The 20,715-nt window shown below is 41.8% G+C and overlaps 1 protein-coding gene across 1 annotated transcript; it reads left to right on the top strand.

The window, feature by feature from the left end:
- Nucleotides 1-309: 309 nt before the first annotated feature.
- Nucleotides 310-20,490, top strand: RBM8A (RNA binding motif protein 8A). Its single transcript, XM_069217955.1, has 6 exons — nt 310-500; nt 3,248-3,307; nt 10,574-10,651; nt 15,390-15,526; nt 15,995-16,131; nt 19,993-20,490. Exons 1-6 carry the CDS (start codon nt 434-436, stop codon nt 20,036-20,038), a joined length of 525 nt encoding a protein of 174 aa, XP_069074056.1. The 5' UTR covers nt 310-433; the 3' UTR covers nt 20,039-20,490.
- Nucleotides 20,491-20,715: the final 225 nt, after the last annotated feature.

Here is a 20,715-nt window from a genome sequence, read left to right on the forward strand (position 1 = left end):
ACTCTCGCAAACGCGAGACCTATTGTATTGCAAATGCTTGTTATATCTGGATATACATGTGACCCGACGGTCCTTTACTAGTACAACTGATTACGGCACACAAAAAAACATTAGTCGCCTACAAATTCAGCCTGATGAATAGCAGCACGATATATTTGAAAGTTTTTCCTAGCAGCAAGAGAGCGCGAAATATAACCTAGTAAGTAATGAAGGTTAGCGCTCTAGTCTTTTCTTTCAGAACTCGTAAACCTTCCTCTCATTGGTCTGACTGTACCTTGCATTTTCCGCTTCCTGTGTCTTCGTACTTCCAGTAATTTCCGGTTTTTGCTCTTCGTCTGTTTCTATTACTCGCTGAAGCTTTCCCACTTACATCTGTGGGTTTTTATTTGACTCTACTGTTTCTTTCTGACGGTGGTTTCATCTCGGTCTGAAGATGGCTGACGTGCTGGACCTTCACGAGGCGAGCGGCGAGGACTTTGCCATGGACGAGGATGGTGACGGTGAGTGAGGAAAACTAAGGAATTAGGTCTTGTCCGGAATTAATTTATGTTAGGTATTTCATTTGGTTCACGTCCTGCCACTTGTCCAGCAGTGATACCCATGTGCAATCGGGGTGGATGATATCTTACTCAACCCTGGCTATCAGTTCGTTCCTCCTACTCTGAGTTGGTGATCATCTCCCTTCTGTGAGGATTGATGTGTGTCGCTTCATTTCTTACCTTGAAAAGAGATGGAGATCACCTAGATAGCAATCTCCTCTTGAAAACGTATCAAGGCACAATCTCATGCCATGGGGAAATAAATTGACCCCATGCCCCCCCCTCCCCCCCCCCCCCCGCCCTTTCGCCCCCGTCCCTCTCTTGCAGGGTGTCCAGACGACGCCCCCGCCCACCAAGCGGGTGGGTTAACCTAAGCAACTGTTAATCGCGTCTTTCCTCAGGGAGTAACCAGAAGACCTCTACCCATTCGTGTACGGTGACTTTGTAGCCATGTTCCCTTCTGCACATTTTCCTTCCCTTTCTCGTTGACTTGTCTTTCGCAGACCATTTCTACGGTAGGTGACCTGTTACATATTCTATTCCTTCTGTGGTGATTTGCAGTCTGTGATGACGTGGCACGTTGCCTTGACCCCGATCCTTTGCGGGGCCACCAGCCATTTAAAAACACCTCCCAACTGACCCTCCACAAACCCCCCTCTCTATTCCTGCGCTGAACACCTTGCTCTCAGTTATCCCCTCCCCCTACCTGATGACTTGCCCTCGTCAGCCCTCCCCTTCCACTGCTTTCCTTTGCGGGTGACGTGCCGTCACCACTCTGCTCTTTAGCCCAGGTGCCTTGTCTTCATACCTTCCCTTTAACTGCCTGGTGACCTGCCCTCATTCCTCCCATCTCCATGCTCGGTGACTTGCCCTCATCCTTCCTTGCCCTGTGACTTGCCCTCACCGCTCCCCTCTCCCTTGCCCGGTAACTTTCCCTTGCTTTGCCGGCTGATGTGCTATCTGCGCCCGCCCTCTTGCCCTGGTGGTGCCCACTCCACTGCTGGTGGGACCTTTGTATAGCACAAAGCCTGCTGAATTTCACCTGTGCAATGGACAGAGGCTACGACATGAGTCATGGTATTTTGCAGGTAGTGTGTGTTTTCTGTTGTATAGGGGGCACACATTTCCTTGAAGTGATGCGTTTTCAGCTGTATTCTGAATTGTAAGACTGTTGGTGTAATTTGGATGCCTGTGTAGGTTCTCGTTTATATCCTTGGAGCATAGACGTAGAAGGCCTACCTTCTGTTTTCAGTCTTTCTTGCAAATTTTCGTTTTAAGTCTGGCGATATACTTGTATGATGTAGCTTGCCCTAAGTGGCTAAATTATTGCGTGTTGTAATTAGGTAGAATTTAATCAAGCATTCGAGGTGTGCAGAAACATGTACAATGCATTTGAGGGGCCCAAAAGCAGTGCGAGTCGTTGAGCATTACATTACCTCCATCCGTTGTCAACTGAGCCAGGGTTTGGACTGATATTCGAAACTCTATTACTGGAGGGAATCTTTTTACTTTTATGAGGGGGGGGTAGTATCATGCTGTCTAGCGTTTATAGACAATGTTCTCTTTGAAGATGAACTCGGTGCGGTGGGTGAATCCAAGTGATTTCTTAATGTCTGACGGAGAAAGCATTCTAGATCCATATTTGATTGCCAAAATTGAGTCTCAGTTTGGAAGTATTGGTGAGTGAGAAGAACGATGTTAGTGATGGTAGGTTTTATGTATGTTCTTGACAACCAGTTCTAAATTAACTTGTGGAGGGATTTGATTTATGAATGTCGTCTGTTCAGGAGACGGGGGTGTTGGGGGGGGGGGGGATAGAGCAGAATGTTGTTTGCAGATGAATTGCTCTCGAGGTCTGTGAGCAAGGCACTGGAAGGTATTGTTAATTCCCCTTTCCTTGCTAGACGACCTGGCATTCATCCTCTTCCTATATCTTTGCAAGGTAATCTGGCGTTCAAACCTTCCCCTTTCCCTGCTGTGCGACTAGTCGTCTGACCCTTTCTCCACCTTACTGGGTGACATGCCATCCACCCTTGCCTTTCTCTGACGAGTAACCTTGCATCGGCACACCCTTTCCCTCTGGGTAGCCTGTGCTCGCCTGCACCTGCAAGATGGCCTGCAGTCCGCCCTCCATTCCTCTGCAGTTGATCTGGGATACAGTACTTACTCTTTACATGCAAAGTGACCTCCCCTGCCACCATTAATAATTTCTTGCCGGATAACATTCGTTGCTGTCTTAAAATCTACTGGGTTCCCTTGCCACTTCTCTAGTGGCGATCTTCCTGTAGTTGACTTCCCAACTGTGTGCATTTTTGGAGAACCTCTAAACGTTTAACCTTGACACTGTATTATATAGGCAACTCTTGCTCTTTATTTGGAAAAACTTTCATTGAAGAACTTATTACTTAATTGTTTACTATTATTCTCCATAATAACACAAACATATTTTTAGGGAAAACACACACCATTGGCAATACTGGCTCAAAATGCTGCATTCCTTTGAAATAGCCAGGACACTTCTCCCTTAATAGAGTTTTTGTAAATAAGTGTTTTTTGTTGTTGTGTTGACAGTTTCAAATGCCCATGCTTTTGTCTCTGGTGGAAGAGTGGCGGTTATGTGGTCAAGGAGGCTGGTGTTTGTTTGAACCATATGCTGTGTTTATAGTTCACTGATGATGTTTACAAAAGAGATGTCTTAAATTTTACAGAAAGTATTCACAAGCTAAAGGAAAAAGCAAAGAAGAGGAAAGGAAGAGGCTTTGGCTCAGGTGAGATTTTTACCTTTTTTCTTCTATATTACTTTGCACTCATCGCTTCTTCCCAACACACATAAACATTCAGGCCATCTAATAAGGACCTAACCTATATTTGTGTACTGTTGTTTCTTTTACTTATTGGAGGCACAATGTAGAATTCCTAGCCCCATGAGGAAACTGTGACCTCATTAGAAAATATAAAAACCGTGCCTAATACCCCTCTCAATGTGTTTTTTTTTTTTTTCTTCTTTTGAATGGGACTGTTATGAGTGAGACTGACCTGTCTTATCTCTTATTTGCAGGTGATTTTTTTGTTGTCTCAAACCCCAAAAGTATTACACCCGTAACTATTAATATTTTACAATGAGCACACTGTTATTTACTCTCCTTCTACATGGCATGTAAGAACTACCAAGATAATTACTCGGTGAATAAAACTGTTAGGTTGAATGTGACATTCTCTAAGTCTAACATTTTACCTTAGTTGCCAATAGCTGGCTAGAAAAAATATTTATTTACTATCTACAGTTATACACTGTACCTCTACAGCTTTCTTAATAGTTTATGCCATGAGTCCTTAGTCAGCCCACCCATTAGTTGGTAAACCGCCTGTCATCATCTCTACAGCAATCATTCTGTCTACTTTAGCCTATTCCACACACCGGTACCTATGGTATCTTTTTAATAGATTGTGATCTGCGGAGAGAGGAGAGGGTCCGCGTTCCTCACCTGTACTCTTTATGCAATTAGTGGCTTTTTTTCTTATGTCAGGAAGCACACACAACCTGCTACCTATTGTATCTTTTTGACTGTATCAGGGGAACTAAGCCGTGTCAAGTTCACCTCTACCCTATCTTACGTTGTGTGCTGCAGTGTGTGTAAAATCACTTTTCTGACTTGCATTTTTGAAAATTAGCAAAATCTGTAGAAATTAACATATTTATTCGGTTGGGTCCGCAATTTTCCAGCTTTTTCATCTTCTTTAGTCCTTCCTTTTTATTCTTTTATTTTCGTTGTTGTTGGGCATTGACCTATCTGCCCATATGGTGCTCCCTGTGACGTTGCATCAGCTCCTTCCTTTGGTCTCCATCTTCATATTTGTATTTTCCGCCGCTGTGTCTGGAAGTTTGCTGAACGGTCTCCATTACATGGAAGAAGTTTTGAAAAGAAATCCGAGAAAATTTGTCTAAGTTCACTGAAGCCGGTTAACATCTCTAACACAGAGGTACCATAGGAGAATTCGGGAGCAAAAGGTATATTTTTTTTTAAAGAAGACTTTTAAGAATGCCCGTTCGGGGGCTCCCTAAAGGGCCTGGTGGAGAAGACACCATTCCAGTTTTGCGAGAACTGCTAGAACAAGTTCTTACAAAAGGAAAAGCACCCGGTTTGAAATCTTTGCCTCCCCTTTGACCACTGAAGCGAGGACTGCAAAGCTTGCTGAGCCTGTATGTCGAAGATCTTGAGGGGGAGAGAGAGCGGCAGAGGCAAGCCTATCACATGCAAGACCAACAGACAACACCATCCTAAAGGGAGGAGAATGTTGCAGAGGAAGCAGAGACATCAGACATGTAACTCAAGATCGTCAACATCTAAAGTCCGGTGACCAAAAAGATGAGACCAGAGGCAAGAAAGTCATTGGCCTCAAAGAAATTGCTGAGTCACAAAAATCTAACTCAATGGTATTGAAGGGAGCCTTGGTGTCAAAGCTTTTGCCCACTGCAGGTACACCCTGAAGAGCTGCAGAGCAGAGATCGAACGAAAGAAGAGGTGCCTTGAGGCTGAGATAACCCCCCCCCCCCTTTCAGAAGAAAAAATACTTTTGAAAGCCTCAAGGGATTTCACATCCCTCAAAAATCTTCTCCAACTTTTTTGTCTTCTTTAGTCCTTCCTTTTGTTTTTGTTGCTGTTGGGTATCTACTTATCTGCCCATTTTGGTGCTTCCTGTGATGTTGTATACCCTCCCCCGAAGGCTCCCTCCTTTGGTCGCCATATTCAGATTCGTATTTTCCGCCGTTGTGTCTGGAAGTTTGCTGAAGGATCCTCCAGTGGCACAGTGCAAACTCCAATGCCCTTTTAAATCGCCAGGCACACCAACACTGGGAGAAAATTGAGGAGTTGAAGAAACACCTCCCTGATCAATACAAGATGGACAGTGGCAAAAACATTGGCAACACATGCCTAACGACAGCTTTGACACACCGGATGCATAGAGCCAGCATAGTACGATGGGCGTAACCATTAGTCTGGTTTCCTGGTAGAGAATCCCAAGATTTAAGCCAGAGGTAAAGGCCAGCATTCTCAACACCCCTTTCATCGGTGATCAGTTGATGAGGAACTCACCCAATTTAAAAAAAGGACAAGAAGACTTTAAAATTGATGGAAGCTTTAGTTTCGTGGAAGAGTGTGCAGAGAAGACAGCACCATCTTGCAGACCCTCAGTGAGAGGACGTTTACAGTCGGGAACTTCACACCAAAGCTTTCAAGGGAGCAGACAAATAGACTCAACTCAACAAAGTTGCAATATAACCAGCAAAGCTGTCAATCATTTTGTGGAAGAAGCAAAGTAAGGGCTCAGCCTCATAGCGGACTCTCTATTCTCACTCACAAGTGAGAGACGTCTCAGAAATGCAATCAGTGAGAGGCACCTACAATGAACAGTACCTCCAACACACAACTCCAGTAGGAGACAGAATTACATACTTCAGGAGTGGAGGAAGATAACTTCAGACAAATGGATACTGAACTTAATTCAATTAGGATATTGCATAGAATTTAAAAGTTTCCAACCAGCAAGAGGACCAAGGAAAAATGTCCATTCACAAGAAAAAACAGCCCGTCTCCTCTAATGGGGGGAGGGCTAGGAGGGGAGCAATACAAAGACTTCCAAAACAAAAAATCAGCAAGGGAAATTACTCAACATATTTCCTAATCCCCAAAGTAGACGGTTATCTGCAACCCTCAAAGCCTAGGAGCAGTTTAGTGCGGTCCGCCTTGGCCTTAACTTAACCCAGGCAGTGTTTGTGATAAACTCTATTGTCCACACAACTGTTACAAACTTAACTTATTTTGAAAACCTTACCCTTTATTTAGGGTGTGAGGGTGCCATTAATCTCTTTTCTAACACTTGAAAACAGCTCTTGCTTTCCCAGTTTCATGCTTAACTATCTCATACCAGGACTACAAATCCAGTATGCAACAGAAAAATGGACAGGATGAGCTGCTCACACCTGGGTAACTTGAAGCATCAGATTTGTATACTGCTGGAAGCCTGGCACAAGTATTTGGTCCATATAGCAGCTTTCTTTCTTATTGGGAGGCTAACTCTCATTCCTTGAAGCAAAGTCGCACTTACTCGCTAGGTCTAGTTTAACTCCTTGTGTCTATTTCTCATTCTTGCAAAGGCAGTGGTTTGAGCCTCACTTTCTTAGAGACTGATCTCACGTATTGGGCTTAATCTCACTCCGTGAAGCATAGTTTCCCTTACAGGGGCCAAGTCTCACTCAGTCCGTTTGAGTTTCAATCAGTGAAGCAACAATACTTACTGTATGTTCTCCTTTGGAACTCAGTTACTCCATAGTACGAGTGATGCATTTCACCTTCGAATAATTAATGGAGGATTCATAATTTTAAAATTGTATTCCTCTGATTGTGCACAACCTTGCAATTACCCTCTCTGTGCTAAGACAGACCCATAGAGTCCTTTATGCGTGACCCTGTCCCCCAAATCTTTACACACTTTATTAAACAGTTAAAAATCGTTTCATTGGGGTGGGGCCATTTCATCTTTCTTCAGTCTACGATTTCACATGCTTCCAAGCCTTTTCTAGGATGAGCAACTTCTGTCGTACCCTTAGAGGGCTCAAAGTCTTTAAGCTAAGCGCTAGACTTACTAGCTCAGGCTGCCTACGGCTTAAACTGTTTCTTGACGCCCACTTCTCTAAACATAGCTATTTTTTTGACCAGAGGATTTGCAGTCTAAGGATAGGAATTCACTGTAGTAGAAAAGCTACCCCCTAGATTAATATTTGATAAAGCCCTCTTTACAGATTTTTTTGTTGTTGTTGTTAACGGATGTGGGCCTGGATGCACTCAAAACAACTTTAATACGAATAGTAATTTCATACCAAAGCCAGTTATTTAGAGCTACAAATCAACAGCAGTGGTTTGTAAAGTAAAATTGATCAAAGGAGAAGATGGTTTAAATGTACATAATTTGCTAGCCTCAATTAATCACCCTTCTTTGACGCATCAAGATTAAAATTGCTTTTATTCCCTCTTGGTAATTATACACTAATACCCATTTTGAAACGATTTAATATTTTTCTACCTTTAGTAGCCATTATCTTGCTGTATGCAGAGAAGGATTTAACATCATGCGCTGGGAATTTCTGGTTGAGGTTCTACAAGTAAAGGGTTTTCTAAGCCAGCTCACAAATGTGATTTCCCCTTTTCATGACCAAACGCCAGCATGTTTTTTTCTGAATAATCCAGTTAAGGATTTGGTGATCATTCGCTGCAAGAAGCAGGACTGCCCCAGGGTCTCATATTCTCCTCACATTATTTTTTTTAACCATTAGCTATTGGTGAACAAATGTTTAATTAAGCTAGTCTTTCCAGGGGCCAGTTTGCTCAAGCTTTATGCAAACGATTTGGGATTATTTCTATTTGGGGGTAAATGTAAAGACCCAATTTTCCATAACTGACAATTTTACCTACTTAACTACTGTGGGCAGGTTTGAAGTAAACACTGCTAAAACAGCAGTTTCATTTTTCATTAAAATGCAATCCCTCACATTTTTTTTCTATATCCAATTTTATCAATACATTAGAAAGATATATTAAGGTTTAAGGATTTCAGAAAAATGGACAACTTTATGATCGGAATTATTCTCCGGTGCGTAAAAAGATGCAGAGCATATTTGGGAGCTGGAGCTGTCTTCTGATTGTTAATTGGAAGTGTACACTTTATAAAAATAAATATTCTACTTTTACTGTGTATCACATATGATATTTTGTTTTAATACAAGTGGGCCCTTTTAATCAGCTTTCTTTTGTTTTGTGGGCCAAACGTCTGCCGCAGACAAGTTTAAAGCAGTTGGATCTTCTAGGAAGAAAAAGGGGTTGCCTCTTTCAGACCTCAGTGACTACTAAATTACATTTATTTAGTAACAGTTGACTGACCTATGAAATTAGTTATTTTGATAATTAGTTCTTTAATCCGATTCAAGGAAAAATACTTGGCATATCAAAATCAACTACCTCTTGATGTAAAGCTAGTCCTCTATCCATAATCAAAGTCTCTTGCAATTGGTCAGTCTTAATAAGTCAGACAGCAGCATATTTCACATGTCTACAGAGATTGCTCTAGTGGCAACATCAGCGTTAATTTAAGCTTTTTCAAGATGAAAAGATGTAAGACTTGTGGAATGGGGAAAATAGGGAAGTGGTAAGTTGTGTGAGACTTATAACATAGAAATATGTTGCTCAAAAATAGTTACATAAAGGTTGCTTTCTATTTTCATGTAATACATTTTGCAACTTATGGTTTCGTTATGAGTTCGGCGGGCCCAATGCGAGACCACCAAACTAGCAGGTAGGATGCGACTGCCTTGGATGTGGTGTCCCCTGCCCTTTAACCAGTGGAAACCGTGCAATAGAACGTCTCTGCCAGTCAGTCCAGCAGGAACAGTGCTACCAGATAGCACTCAGCTCCCTTAAAGAAGCCGAGTACTATCTCGTAGCACAGAGGGGCCGATCAGCACCCTCGAAATGCGCATTGTCTGCAAAGCAGGCAGTGTGCATTCCTAGGGTGCTGGCAGGGAGGAGCCTGCACTGCTCATGGCAAGGCCAGTGGAAGCTCCCCACCCCCCTTCACTTGCTCTCTGTCAGCATTTTTAAGGTGGGGAAACAGCCATGAAAACGCTGGCAGAGAACAATGTTGTAATCAGCTGGCTGGCTACAACCAAGATCGCCGTCAGCCCGTTGTTTGTTGGTGGGTCTGCCCGGCACGGTCATAATTGGGCAGTCGGACTGCAGCGGTCAGACAGTCCTCATGAATGCAGTCCTCTGCAAAATTGAAAGCTATAGACTCATGGTTCAGGTTTTGTTGGCCCCAAAGCCTAAGTATAAAGTGGTTGACCAATGGGCTAAGCATCTTTGGAGGGGCAAAAACACAGAAAGTGATTAGAAATAAAGATTGAATTGAAGAATTAAACTATTCTTCAGATAAATTCTGATGCAGTGACCTATGCTTGTGACCACAAATTGCAAGTGTTGAGTTGGAGCTAATTAAAAAAATGCAATTATTTACCCAGTGAGTGGTCTACTTATGTACACACATGGAACCAGCCTATTTCAGACCAGTGCCCTAGGTTTCTAGGCCATGTTACATGGGTCCATATGATATGAACATGTTTGTGCTTGAGGAATACAGAAAGGTGTTTTTATGGAGTTAACTATAGGTAAACAACTGAATCCCAGTGTAGTTTCATTATTATTGGGACTTTCCATGCATCTAGGACTATCACCCTTTGCAAATTGTAGGTGGTGGTTCATTGCCATATAGATACCAGATTCATAATTTCTAGACAGTGGAAAGTGTAAGACTGCCTGTTACGCACATATACTTTCAATAATGGATTAAAAATGAAAAACAGTTTGTGCTTGATTAAAAAACAAAAATCAATAAATGCGCCTCATAAGTCTGAAATAAACAGTGGTTACTCAGCATATGTTCACCAGCTCAGGGCTCTTGTTACTCATCAGTTCTTTGTTGATGCCAATATAGTTATACTTTAGCAGTCTTTAGCACACTTAAATTATATGTTGTGTATGTATTCACATTTTTATCAAATTGATTTTCTCCATTGTTTAATTTATCAGTTTGGATGCATCAGTAATCTGTTTTTCCGAGTAACAGAAAAATTATTAGCAAATTCCAATTTAAAGCTCAAGCTGAGCAATTTAGAAGTGTATATTTGCACGTTGGCTGACCCCCGCACCCCTTAAAAATGCTTCAACTGTAGTCAACATTAGAGTTAATTTTTAGATGAGACACACAGCAAGTTTAATTTCTTTACTTGGTCAACTTGCTGGTGTGCGGTGGTGCTGCATATTTTGTAGGTGCACATCTACCATAGTATTTTATGCAAAGCAATAGTCAACCAAGAGTAAAGATGAGTTAGCAGCATTTCCAGATAATCTTTTCTCTGGTATGTAAAATACCTTCAACAACATACCATATAAATGTATTGTAACATATTTTTTCCTTTTGTTCAGAGGAAGGCTCAAGGGCAAGAGTGCGTGAAGATTATGATAGCGTGGAACAAGATGGAGATGAACCTGGTCCACAAAGATGTAAGTAGCCAAGCCACGAAGTTTGTTACATAGAGCTGCAGTGACCCACCGTGCGTTATAATGATGAATCAACAACGTGACCATGTGCAAGGGTGAATGTAAATCTACATGCAGTACCAATTAGTTTAAAAGGAAGTAATTGACCATTAACACTGTACTATTCCAATAGCAATCTTTTCTTTAGGGTTTAGATAATCTTTTATATTTACACCTTTTTGTTGTGAATGTAATAGTATGCACCTGAAAGTAAGTTATTGGAAGACTATAGTGCCATTGTTTTTTTGTTTTTTTTTTCTCCAGAATGGTGTCAACAATACCTCTGGTGAAGTTTATTACTTATTGTGACAGTAAAAGCATAAAAATTATTTGAATGGTGGCCCTTTGGAACATTCTATCCCTGTTAGAAACTCAGCCAGAGGGCATATTTCATGTCTTGCCTGTCAGGCATATCTTCTAACAGAAACCAGATAAATGGAAAGGCCAGGTAAAAAAGAATGGTTATATTGATTGTAGCCTTAATTTGAAATTAAAATGAAGCCCGGTTTGTTTGACTCCTTATTTTCTTCTGGCTATGTTAGAAACAAGCATTTTCACATTGATGTCAAAGAAACAAGAAAAGAAACACTGAAATGAGTTGCCTGCATTGTAGATGAAACTGTGGCTGTGATTTTATAAATCTTACAAACAGTTCTAAAGTTTTCCTGCTTTATTTTTGTGTACAGTGTTTAATAGGATTTATAATGCAGCGCTTGCCACCAGGTTGTCTTCATGGTGGCACATCATCAACGGTTATGCTTGCTCTGCGAGGCAGATGTTTATTCAAAGGATACAATGTAATTACTACGAGGATCCAAAAGGTTTACGTTAATCGAAAACCCTGTTACATCTGCTGGGTCTGCAGCATTACCTTTAGTTCATCTCTAGTGGTTGCAAACAGAGGAATTCACGCAGATGTGTCAAGAGTCCCAAATCCTTTTCCAGACCATTGTCTTTTGTTGGGTCTCTGGGGTACTGTAGACCATGACCAATGCAGATCAGCATTCTACCTGCGTGAATAGCAACGTTCGGGCCTGACCTGCTGGGTTCGACTCCCCTTTAGCCAGACCTGTGTCTGAACTCTGGATAACATAACACTCAAGCTCACCTCGGCAAAGAGGCTGAAGGACAACTACTTATCTTCCCAGAACTTTGCAGCATCCAGTGTGCTAAGATAACTCTTCAGAGTTGTAAAACATATTGCTGCTCCTCATCTTAGTAACTGATTCTCCTCTTCCTCTCTCACAACACGTGTGTGACATTCTCTCTAATATTTCATTGAAAAAAAATGTTAATATGTGAGAAGCTATGCAAAATGATCCAACTCCTTTTCTTGCTCTCATCTTGAATGCTTTTCTTATGGAGGGAGGGCCTTTCAAATTAGATGCCGTTCTTCTTTTTTTTTTTTTCTTCTTTCTTTAAAGGATATCTCACTTACAGGGGTGCTTACCCATGCTAAACCACCATCATGAAACAACTTACTGCATTATTGACATTGGAACGGAAGGCAGCAATGATCAAACCACTTAAAAAAAATCCCTGTCTAACACACTCAAATACCTTTCAGCCGGTTTCACTCCTTTCCTATCATTCAGTTCTCATACACAGATTAAGAACCCTAGGCTCTCATTACAGTTTAATGGTTTGAATCATTCATTTCCACTTGGACACATACATTTTCTTGCTCCTTACACTTCAGAGTCAAGATCAACATTGTGTGGAATCCTGCAAGGATTAATACTCTCTCTACTCATCTTTAATAATCTGTGTGACCCCCACAGTTATATGTATGCAAACCCTATGCAGCGTCTGTTCAAAAAGAGTCAACAAAAAACTTGCACATTCTGTTTCTATTGTCCCTCAGGAAAAGCTAAGTCGCATTCGGACGGTGGTTTAGCATTGGATGACTATCAATTTTCCGAAGCTGAGACCTGCAAAAAACGAGCTGTTGATCACGAAATGCAAGGTTTCAATGCTGCACTTTTTTCAATGCTGCACTTCTCCACATGGCCAGACATCTTGGGTTCCTACCCAACAATGCAAAGCTGGTTTGAAATGCATTTATTCAGTTAGACGCAGACTTGTCATTAGAGCATCAGGTATCTTCCAAGTCCAGAACCTGTTTGAGGTAACTGAAAGTGCTAAAGCTGTTTTTCCCATATATTGACACTGCCTACTATGTGCCTTTCATCCAAGCCCTAAGTGTCTCGACTAAGACAGTGCCTGAAACTAGAAGCTACCAGAAAAGTCCTGGAAACCGCTTCAGTCAGTGCAAAGTGCTGATGCTTGCATTGTAATGGGGAACTCATGCTTTCTTCAATCCACCAAAGTCTCAGGCATCTACAAGCCGGCTTATTGGGAATCGTATCCTTTTTCAAGGCCATGGTCTTGTTACACCACCTCCTGCATGGGTCGGCACCAGAATTACTCAAGGGTAAATGATCTTTGTTCTTCCAAGCAGGACCCTAAGATCTAGCGAAACCTTGATACTGGCCATTACAAAACCATGCACAAGAACCTTTAAAGGTTGTCTTCTCCATGGCAAGAGCTAGAAAATCTTACTAGGTTTAACCATGATATTCACTCAGTTTCTCAAACTGTTCTCCTTCCATAAGAAAAAAATCACCTCTTTAACCTTCTGTTCAAGTTTTTTTTTCTTTACTTTACAGCACTAAGAAGCTTCATCCTAGGTGCACTTGATGAATACATACAGAACAGCAGCTCTAGGGCTTGTGTGTTCCTGATTAGATGGAACCTGGTTTGGCAGTTTGGTCTTGGTTGCTTCGTGTTGTGTGGTCAAGCCTAATTTGTATGTGTATGCACTTTGAATATAAATAAATTCCCTGATATTAGTCCTGAGCTCACTGTTACGGTCTCGGTACATCTTAATGATGAGACACAACAAATCTGAATCTAGTCTGTTCTATTTAGCGTGGACTTGGTCTACGATTGTGTTCTGGACCATCCCTTGTGGTGGAGGATAGACCCCTGGTTAGTTTGCACAGGACTGGTCAGTGTCTGTAAGAACACAAATGAGCTAAAATGATGGACTGGATTGCAGTTCAGACTACCAGTAGTTTGCTTTGATTCAAACGTTCCTTTGCCCACCTTTTATTCTCGCTAAAGGAGTATATGCCTGATTCTTAAATTTACTAGATAGTAATATTGTCTCAGGTATGAAAATTCAGCCTAAGGTACTTGGGTTAAGCAGTTATACTTGATGTTGGCTTCTCAGAATTAATTAATAGTGTTCTCAATAGGTTTTTGTTCATTAGAACATTGTTGCTGAATTAAAGCAATTGGAAAATAATCTTGGAATCAAAAGTACATTCCGGAGGTCGTGTTGTAAGACAAAATTCTTAGTAAATCGAAACTCTCCTCTTTAGATTGGAAAAATAAATACATGAGCAAAGATGTCGTATGATCCTTTAGTTGCGCAAATAGAATTATGTATAGAGCCTCATAATGTTGTTTTGGTCCTTTTAGTATAAATCAGCTGGTTTACTTATGAAAAGAACCAGCATTTCTTAAATTGAACAAAAGGCCCAAATATAATTTACTAATGGGGCTATTATTTATTGAGTAAGGTGCCTACATCCTGGCTTCTCCAGAATGCTGACAAAATCATTGGTAAGAACTGGATGAACTAGAGGGGAACATCCTATGTCAGTATCCCACAAAACACAAGTCCAATGGTTTTCACATTTTAATGTCTCGCTTCCACCCCCCTTGTGTGAAATAATGTATTTTGGACCCACAAAATAACACGTATTTCCTCACATTTTTTCCATAAAATGTTAATTACAGCAGGAAGGCTGAATTGTTCAGGCGTGGCTTGAGAGCACACCCTCTATCAAATTTTGAAGGTCGGCAATACTTATTTACAAAAGCAATTTTCAATGTACCTATATAAAAGAAAGCTCTGTAAATCATCAGTCAATTCAGATATTTCATGTGGAATTTGCTGATTAATGAGATATTTTAAAAGCATAGTCCTAGGCAAGGTTCGGTTTTATTTTTCTTACAATAAATCCACTAGATCAAAATATATTGTTTGCTAGTGAACAAAATGTATGAAAGAGTTTTTATAAAGCATCCAAGACTTTCGACAAACATTTACATCCATTCTTGCCTTTTATTTTTTAAATTATGAAACCCGTCTGGTCACACTGTTACGTGACATCGTCTGCCAGTCCTTGTTTTACATCCAAAAGCATCTTGTACCTGGGATTTTTGACCCTATAAAGTAATGTTAAATGTGAACCAAGTCCTAGATGCAATATGCTGTTGGGTAAAATGGCAGTACTGGCTGAAGGTGTTGCACAAAACATAGAGCCACTTGGCGACTATGGGCCTATAGGACATTTTGAACTATGGCCTTATGCTTGTTACCCCTCAAATACTCATACTCAAAAGTGGTATTAATTGGCCATTACTGAGTGGCTTACAGCAGCTCACTTTTCTTTCATCCCATCGCACCAATTATACCAGCTAGTTCAGACCCTGGGAGGCTTGCCCTGCAGTTTGAAGACCACTGTCCTAGAATGAGCTTCCTTCACCAGCAACGAGCAGTCACGGTTTCCTATTGGGAGTGGCGCCTTTCAGTGGCTTCAGATCTGCATCCAATGCAGGAATCTTCAGTTGGTGGCATATTATTGAAAAAAATAAATGTTTGAGAATGTTCTCTTTCCTATTGCATTAGCTGTTGAAGGCTGGATTCTTTTTATAACTGGTGTGCATGAAGAAGCCACAGAAGAGGATGTTCATGACAAGTTTGCAGAGTTCGGAGAGATCAAAAACATCCACTTGAACCTGGACAGGAGGACCGGTTATCTGAAGGTACAAAGGAGATGAAATGTGCTTCTGAAACGGCTAATGATCATGTTTATGGAAGTTCCATTAGACTGATGTACTGATGCTGATTGCTTGTAATTGGGATATCGCAGTTTGTGGGTTCTCTTTGGAAAAATCGTTTAAGTACTGATCTGTGTGAGAAACGGTACTTTTTGCCTGACTTGTGAAATAATTTACTAAACATCCACTAGTAACATGAAATCAAACTATGTGTGCAACTACATGTGCACTTAATGTACATAATTCATGGCACTGGCCTACAGAGCAGGACAGTGGCAGCCTCACTACTTCCCTGTTTTGGTTTGAAATTGGTTTTGTTTGATAACTCATTAACTATTCTGTCACAATTTATGTGTAAGAAAGGTTAGCGGTGTAAAAAAAAAAAAAAAAAGCTGGGGAGAGCACAGTAAGGTTGTTTGCTCTAATTTTCTTTCTCTCAAACTCTTGTTACAGGGTTATGCCCTCGTGGAATATGAAACCTATAAAGAGGCCCTGGCAGCCATGGAAGGCCTCAATGGTCAGGACCTAATGGGCCAGCCAATCAATGTAGACTGGGGTTTTGTCAGAGGACCTCCAAAAGGAAAGCGGAGGTAAGCATATCGTTCTCACTATTGTGCTGTCATAACCCTCGTTTTTATCTCGAGCCTATCAGACAGCGCAAGCTATCTGGTTCCAAAAGACCTATTGTAAGTGTACAAAGAACTTACAGACCTTACATCCCACCTTGTGCTTACAATTGGTTGGCTTTGTAATTGGCTGGCTTCTTATTCAGTGGCTTTTCTTGTCCCCGTTACTATGTTGTGGTTGTGCCTTCCCTCGAGCATAGTCCCTTTAGCAGCACTCTGACTGGCTGGGTTCTACCCTTTCGCTGCTGACTTTCAGGGAACTACTTTTTTCTTTTTCCTTAAGCACTCCATGAGACTGCATTTGTTTTCCAGCTTTCTCCCTTGTGTGCTTTCCCACCTTTCCACACTCCCACCTCCGGTGCTCTGCTTTGCTGTTTCCCCCATGTTGCAAACTCTTGTGCCTCTACCCCCCCCCCCCCCCCCCCACCACTAAATGTCTTGTTGCTTCAACATTGCTTTTTATTATAATTTACATCTCAATTTTTAATCGGTCAACTGAAAAAAAAAAGGGGGGGGGTGCACTCACTTCAAGTGTAGGAGCACTTGCATTATGAATCATGCTTGTGTAATTATTATCCTTGTGCACACCTACAAAATATTGCAACAGCATTATTGAATCTTTTTGCCTGCTTTCTTATTTATTTATTCATTCATTAATTTTTTTTTTTTTTTTTTTTTTTTTACTTTTGGGCGTATTGCATAGTAATTTGCTGATGCTATACAGCATAACCAAAAGGCAGGGAGTGATAAAGCCTATAAGTCCCAAAGGTGGGACCGATTGGCTTTGCCATGGCTTGGTTTTTTTCTGCTAAGTAAACGCTTCTGGACTGAAAAACTAGATGGAAAATTATACTTTACCTACTACTTCCATTTCGTTGGCCCCTGATATATATGTTTTCTGTGTAACAAAGCTAGAAGGTTTTCCTGGGAAGGATTGTAGTGCGATGAGATGTATGCCATAGCATTGGTGAAGCACACCTTTAACCTTTCAGTCTCCCTGTCGTGGCTCAATAAAAAAAAAAAAGTGACTAAGCCCTTGGTTCAGGTTTTTTTCTTCTAATTCAGCAGATTTTAAAATGGCGTCATTTTAGCATCAGCCTTAAATGTCATGTGCTCCTTTCTGTGCAGGAAACAATTCGTTTCTTTGGCAGCAATGATATTTGGTAATGCTGCTGCTCATTCCTCTCCTGACTTTGCCAATATAAATATCATGAGACGTGACCGTCAGCAAGGATTAGTGCTCCGGAAATGGTTGGAGTTCTTTTAGCGAGTTTAACACTACTTTTCCAAGGCAATAGCAATTGTTAGCTAAACCGGCTTCTCCCTTACCCCAATTTACAACAAAACATATTTTTCAATCCTTTACATTATTACATAAGATCTTCATCTGCTGCTAATAGAAAAAAGCGATTCTTATGCTTTGAATCTTCTAGTGATGAGTCCAGAGTTTTTCACAGGACAGTTGCTTTTGCAAGACAGGCAATCATCCATAGCCAGAGTCGTGCAGCCAGCTCTGTGGTGTTTTTCCCCCTTGGTTTTTGTGGACGAGTTCACGTTGGTTCTAAACAACCAGCATACCGCCACCAATGGCATTTTGGCATAAGTGTTAAACCATGCCTGTTCCGAGGGCCTAGAGTTATCCAGCACTTATTTGGCGGGCATTATGTGCTTCTTCCTGTGGGGCTTTTTGTAAATTTTTTTATTTGATTAAAAGCCTTACGCCCTCATTATGACCCTGGCGGACGAGGGAGAAGTGGCGGTAAAACTGGCAACAGGCCAGCGGAAAAAAAATGTGACTATGACCATGGCGGTTATCGCCATGGTCATGTGCCACTTCTCCACTCCAACCGCTGGGCTGGAGACTTCGGTCTCCAGCCCAGTGGCCGTCACCAGACCACCGGCGGTATCGGGACCCTGCATACCGCCATGGATTTCGGGTGGGTTTTAACCGCCCCGAAATCCATGGCGGTAGGCACTATCAGTGCCAGGGAATTCCTTCCCTGTCACTGATATGGGTCTCCCCCACCCAAGTCCTCCCCTCCACCCCATGCATCCCCTCAAAGGTGGCAGGACCCCCCCACCCCACCCCCAACATGCACATATTCACCCCCCCACCCCCAACATGCACATATACACACCCCTACACGCACACATACACTACAACACATACCCGCACACATACACTACAACACATACACGCACACATGCACACAGACATATACGTACACATTTCCCATACACACAACACCCCGCATGCATACACGCACTCACACACACCCTCCACATACTCACACGCACACCCCCATGCACGCACACAACACACAACACCCCCCGCCCCCCTCCCCTAACGGATGATCAACTTACCTTGTCTGTTGATCCTCCGGGAGGGGACGGGGATCCATGGGGGCTGCTCCGCCGCCAGCTCCCCGTCACCAGACCACCACCACCACACTGAATCATGGGATGTGATTCGGTGGGCTGTGTTCTGATGACGGGCGGTGGAGGTGGAGCAGCCTCCACTTCCCCGCTGACCGCCAGTATGGCTGCTGGCGGATCTCAGTACGAAAAAGGACGGAGAGCTGCCAGCAGTCATAATACGCTGCGCAGAAAACTGCCTGCACTGGCGGTCTTCAGCACAGCGGAACCTCGGTGGTCTTTGGAAAAGACCACCGAGGTCGAAATGAGGGACTTAGGGCCATATGTACGAAAGCTTTTTCCCATAGACACAGAATGGGTAAAATCCTTTCGTACATCTGGCCCCCAGTCTATTGTGAATATTTTGGTTAGTAGCGCCCACTACTCGTTTAGCCATAAAATTCTCTTTTCCCTTTCTTTTGAAGAATGGGTGAAGGAATTTTTTGGGAGAATTGTAATTTCCCTGGTGACTGTCCTATCTCTTCAGTTATTTCCTGTATTTCTTAAAGCGGTTCACCCATTGCCAGTCGTACGTTCAGTGTTCTTTAGTGTATCATAAACACTCTTTACAGGGAATGTGTTGCTTTGGTATTCTAAAACAAAGCACTGCTAAAAAGCTGCATCAGAACGATGTGACAGTCAAAAACATCATTTTAAAGCTTAGTCTTGTGGTATTTTAGTTTTTCACTGCAGCTGGTTACCAGCCCTCATCCTTGTCCTGCTATAGCAGACACTGCTCCACTGAACAATCTCTATTGAACCATGACACTGTTCCTTCTCTACTTGACGTTCATGTGCCTTTATTTGAAAATGGCTCCTTGTCGGTAGCCATCTTCCCTCCTGCTGTCTTATGAAGGGTGCCACTGGAGACCTGGATGGCAGTGATTAGAAACAAATAAAGACAATTTTTCCTGCCCGAGAACAAAAAGAAAATGCCCTGGGACAGTCAGGTGGGGCATTCACATCGTAAAAAAAATAGTCCCATCAGATTTTCCTCTTTTAAGATACTGTGCGTGCTCCTGGTCTTTTCTTAGAGGTTGGACCATTTGACACTGGGAAAAAGTGTTTTTTGCAGAATTTCCAAATTCATAATTATGGGGTGAGGCTGGGGTTTCTGCCCGGCTCATTTTTCTTCTAAAATCAATGTTATAGTATGATTGTACATTGTTAACAAATCTCTAATGGGCAGTCTTTTTAATTTTTAATTTTATATTACTCTTGAAAAATCCTCTGAGAGGCTTTATAGCTCCTAGTTTTTGTGGCATTGAAAGTGAAGTTGGTGAGAACGTTTATTTCTTGAATCCTGCCTCTAAAAATGTGTTTATGTGCATTTTCTTTCACTGTTAGTTGTTCATGATTTCTTTAGTGTTTTGCTTTCTGCAAAAGTGAAATTTGTTCTACTTTTTTCAGGAGCGGACGCAGGAGGAGCAGGACACCAGAAAGGAGACGGCGTTGAACGTCAATTTTTTTCTCATCTATCTTTGGATGTAAATTGTCAGTGCACGTTTTTGGGACTACAGTTTTAAAAAATACATACACTTTGTATTACAATTTACAGTTCCCTGCATACGCTGCAGCCAGTACTGAATTTATTATTTTCTCTGTACATGGCTATTTTTATTATTTCCATTCAGTCCACATAGGATGCTTTTTTATGTACTATTTAAATGTTTTGACTGTAGATGTACATAAAACACACACATTTGGTGCTCGTTTATCCCACATGTTAAAATCTCAGCTGATCTCACGGAGATATGTTTACCAACAAACAAGCAGAAAATGATTTGGTAAACTAATTTTATCAAGTGAGAATAGTTGCACATCCTCTGTGCTGGAGGATACGACTTCCCCAAAAATTGTTCCGTGGAGAACTGTACAATCCTGAATAAAGTCTGCTGGTGTTACTTAGTTTGATTGCTTTCTGTTAATCGAGTTATGATTAGAAGTTCTCCTTCACTGGATCCTCCACATCAAGACCCAACAGCTGTTGGATCTTGTAAACAGTGCAGAGTAGTTTCATGGTTCCAGTACCAGTTGTGAAGTGCACCACATAAGAGCATGGGAGCTGTGACAAATCTCCTTTTCTTTAGGAATAAACTGTGCAGCATTTTCTGAGGCTGTGCGACTGCTCCC

Source organism: Pleurodeles waltl, chromosome 12, assembly GCF_031143425.1.
Source record: "Pleurodeles waltl isolate 20211129_DDA chromosome 12, aPleWal1.hap1.20221129, whole genome shotgun sequence".
NCBI lineage: Eukaryota > Metazoa > Chordata > Amphibia > Caudata > Salamandridae > Pleurodeles > Pleurodeles waltl.

What these genes read in the sequence shown, in the direction of transcription:
- RBM8A (XM_069217955.1), top strand. Translation starts at nt 434, where the DNA reads ATGGCTGACGTGCTGGACCTTCACGAGGCGAGCGGCGAGGACTTTGCC. An exon ending in CATGGACGAGGATGGTGACG is followed by an intron (nt 501 to 3,247) that starts GTGAGTGAGGAA and finishes TAAATTTTACAG; the next exon opens with AAAGTATTCACAAGCTAAAG. An exon ending in TGAACCTGGTCCACAAAGAT is followed by an intron (nt 10,652 to 15,389) that starts GTAAGTAGCCAA and finishes CTATTGCATTAG; the next exon opens with CTGTTGAAGGCTGGATTCTT.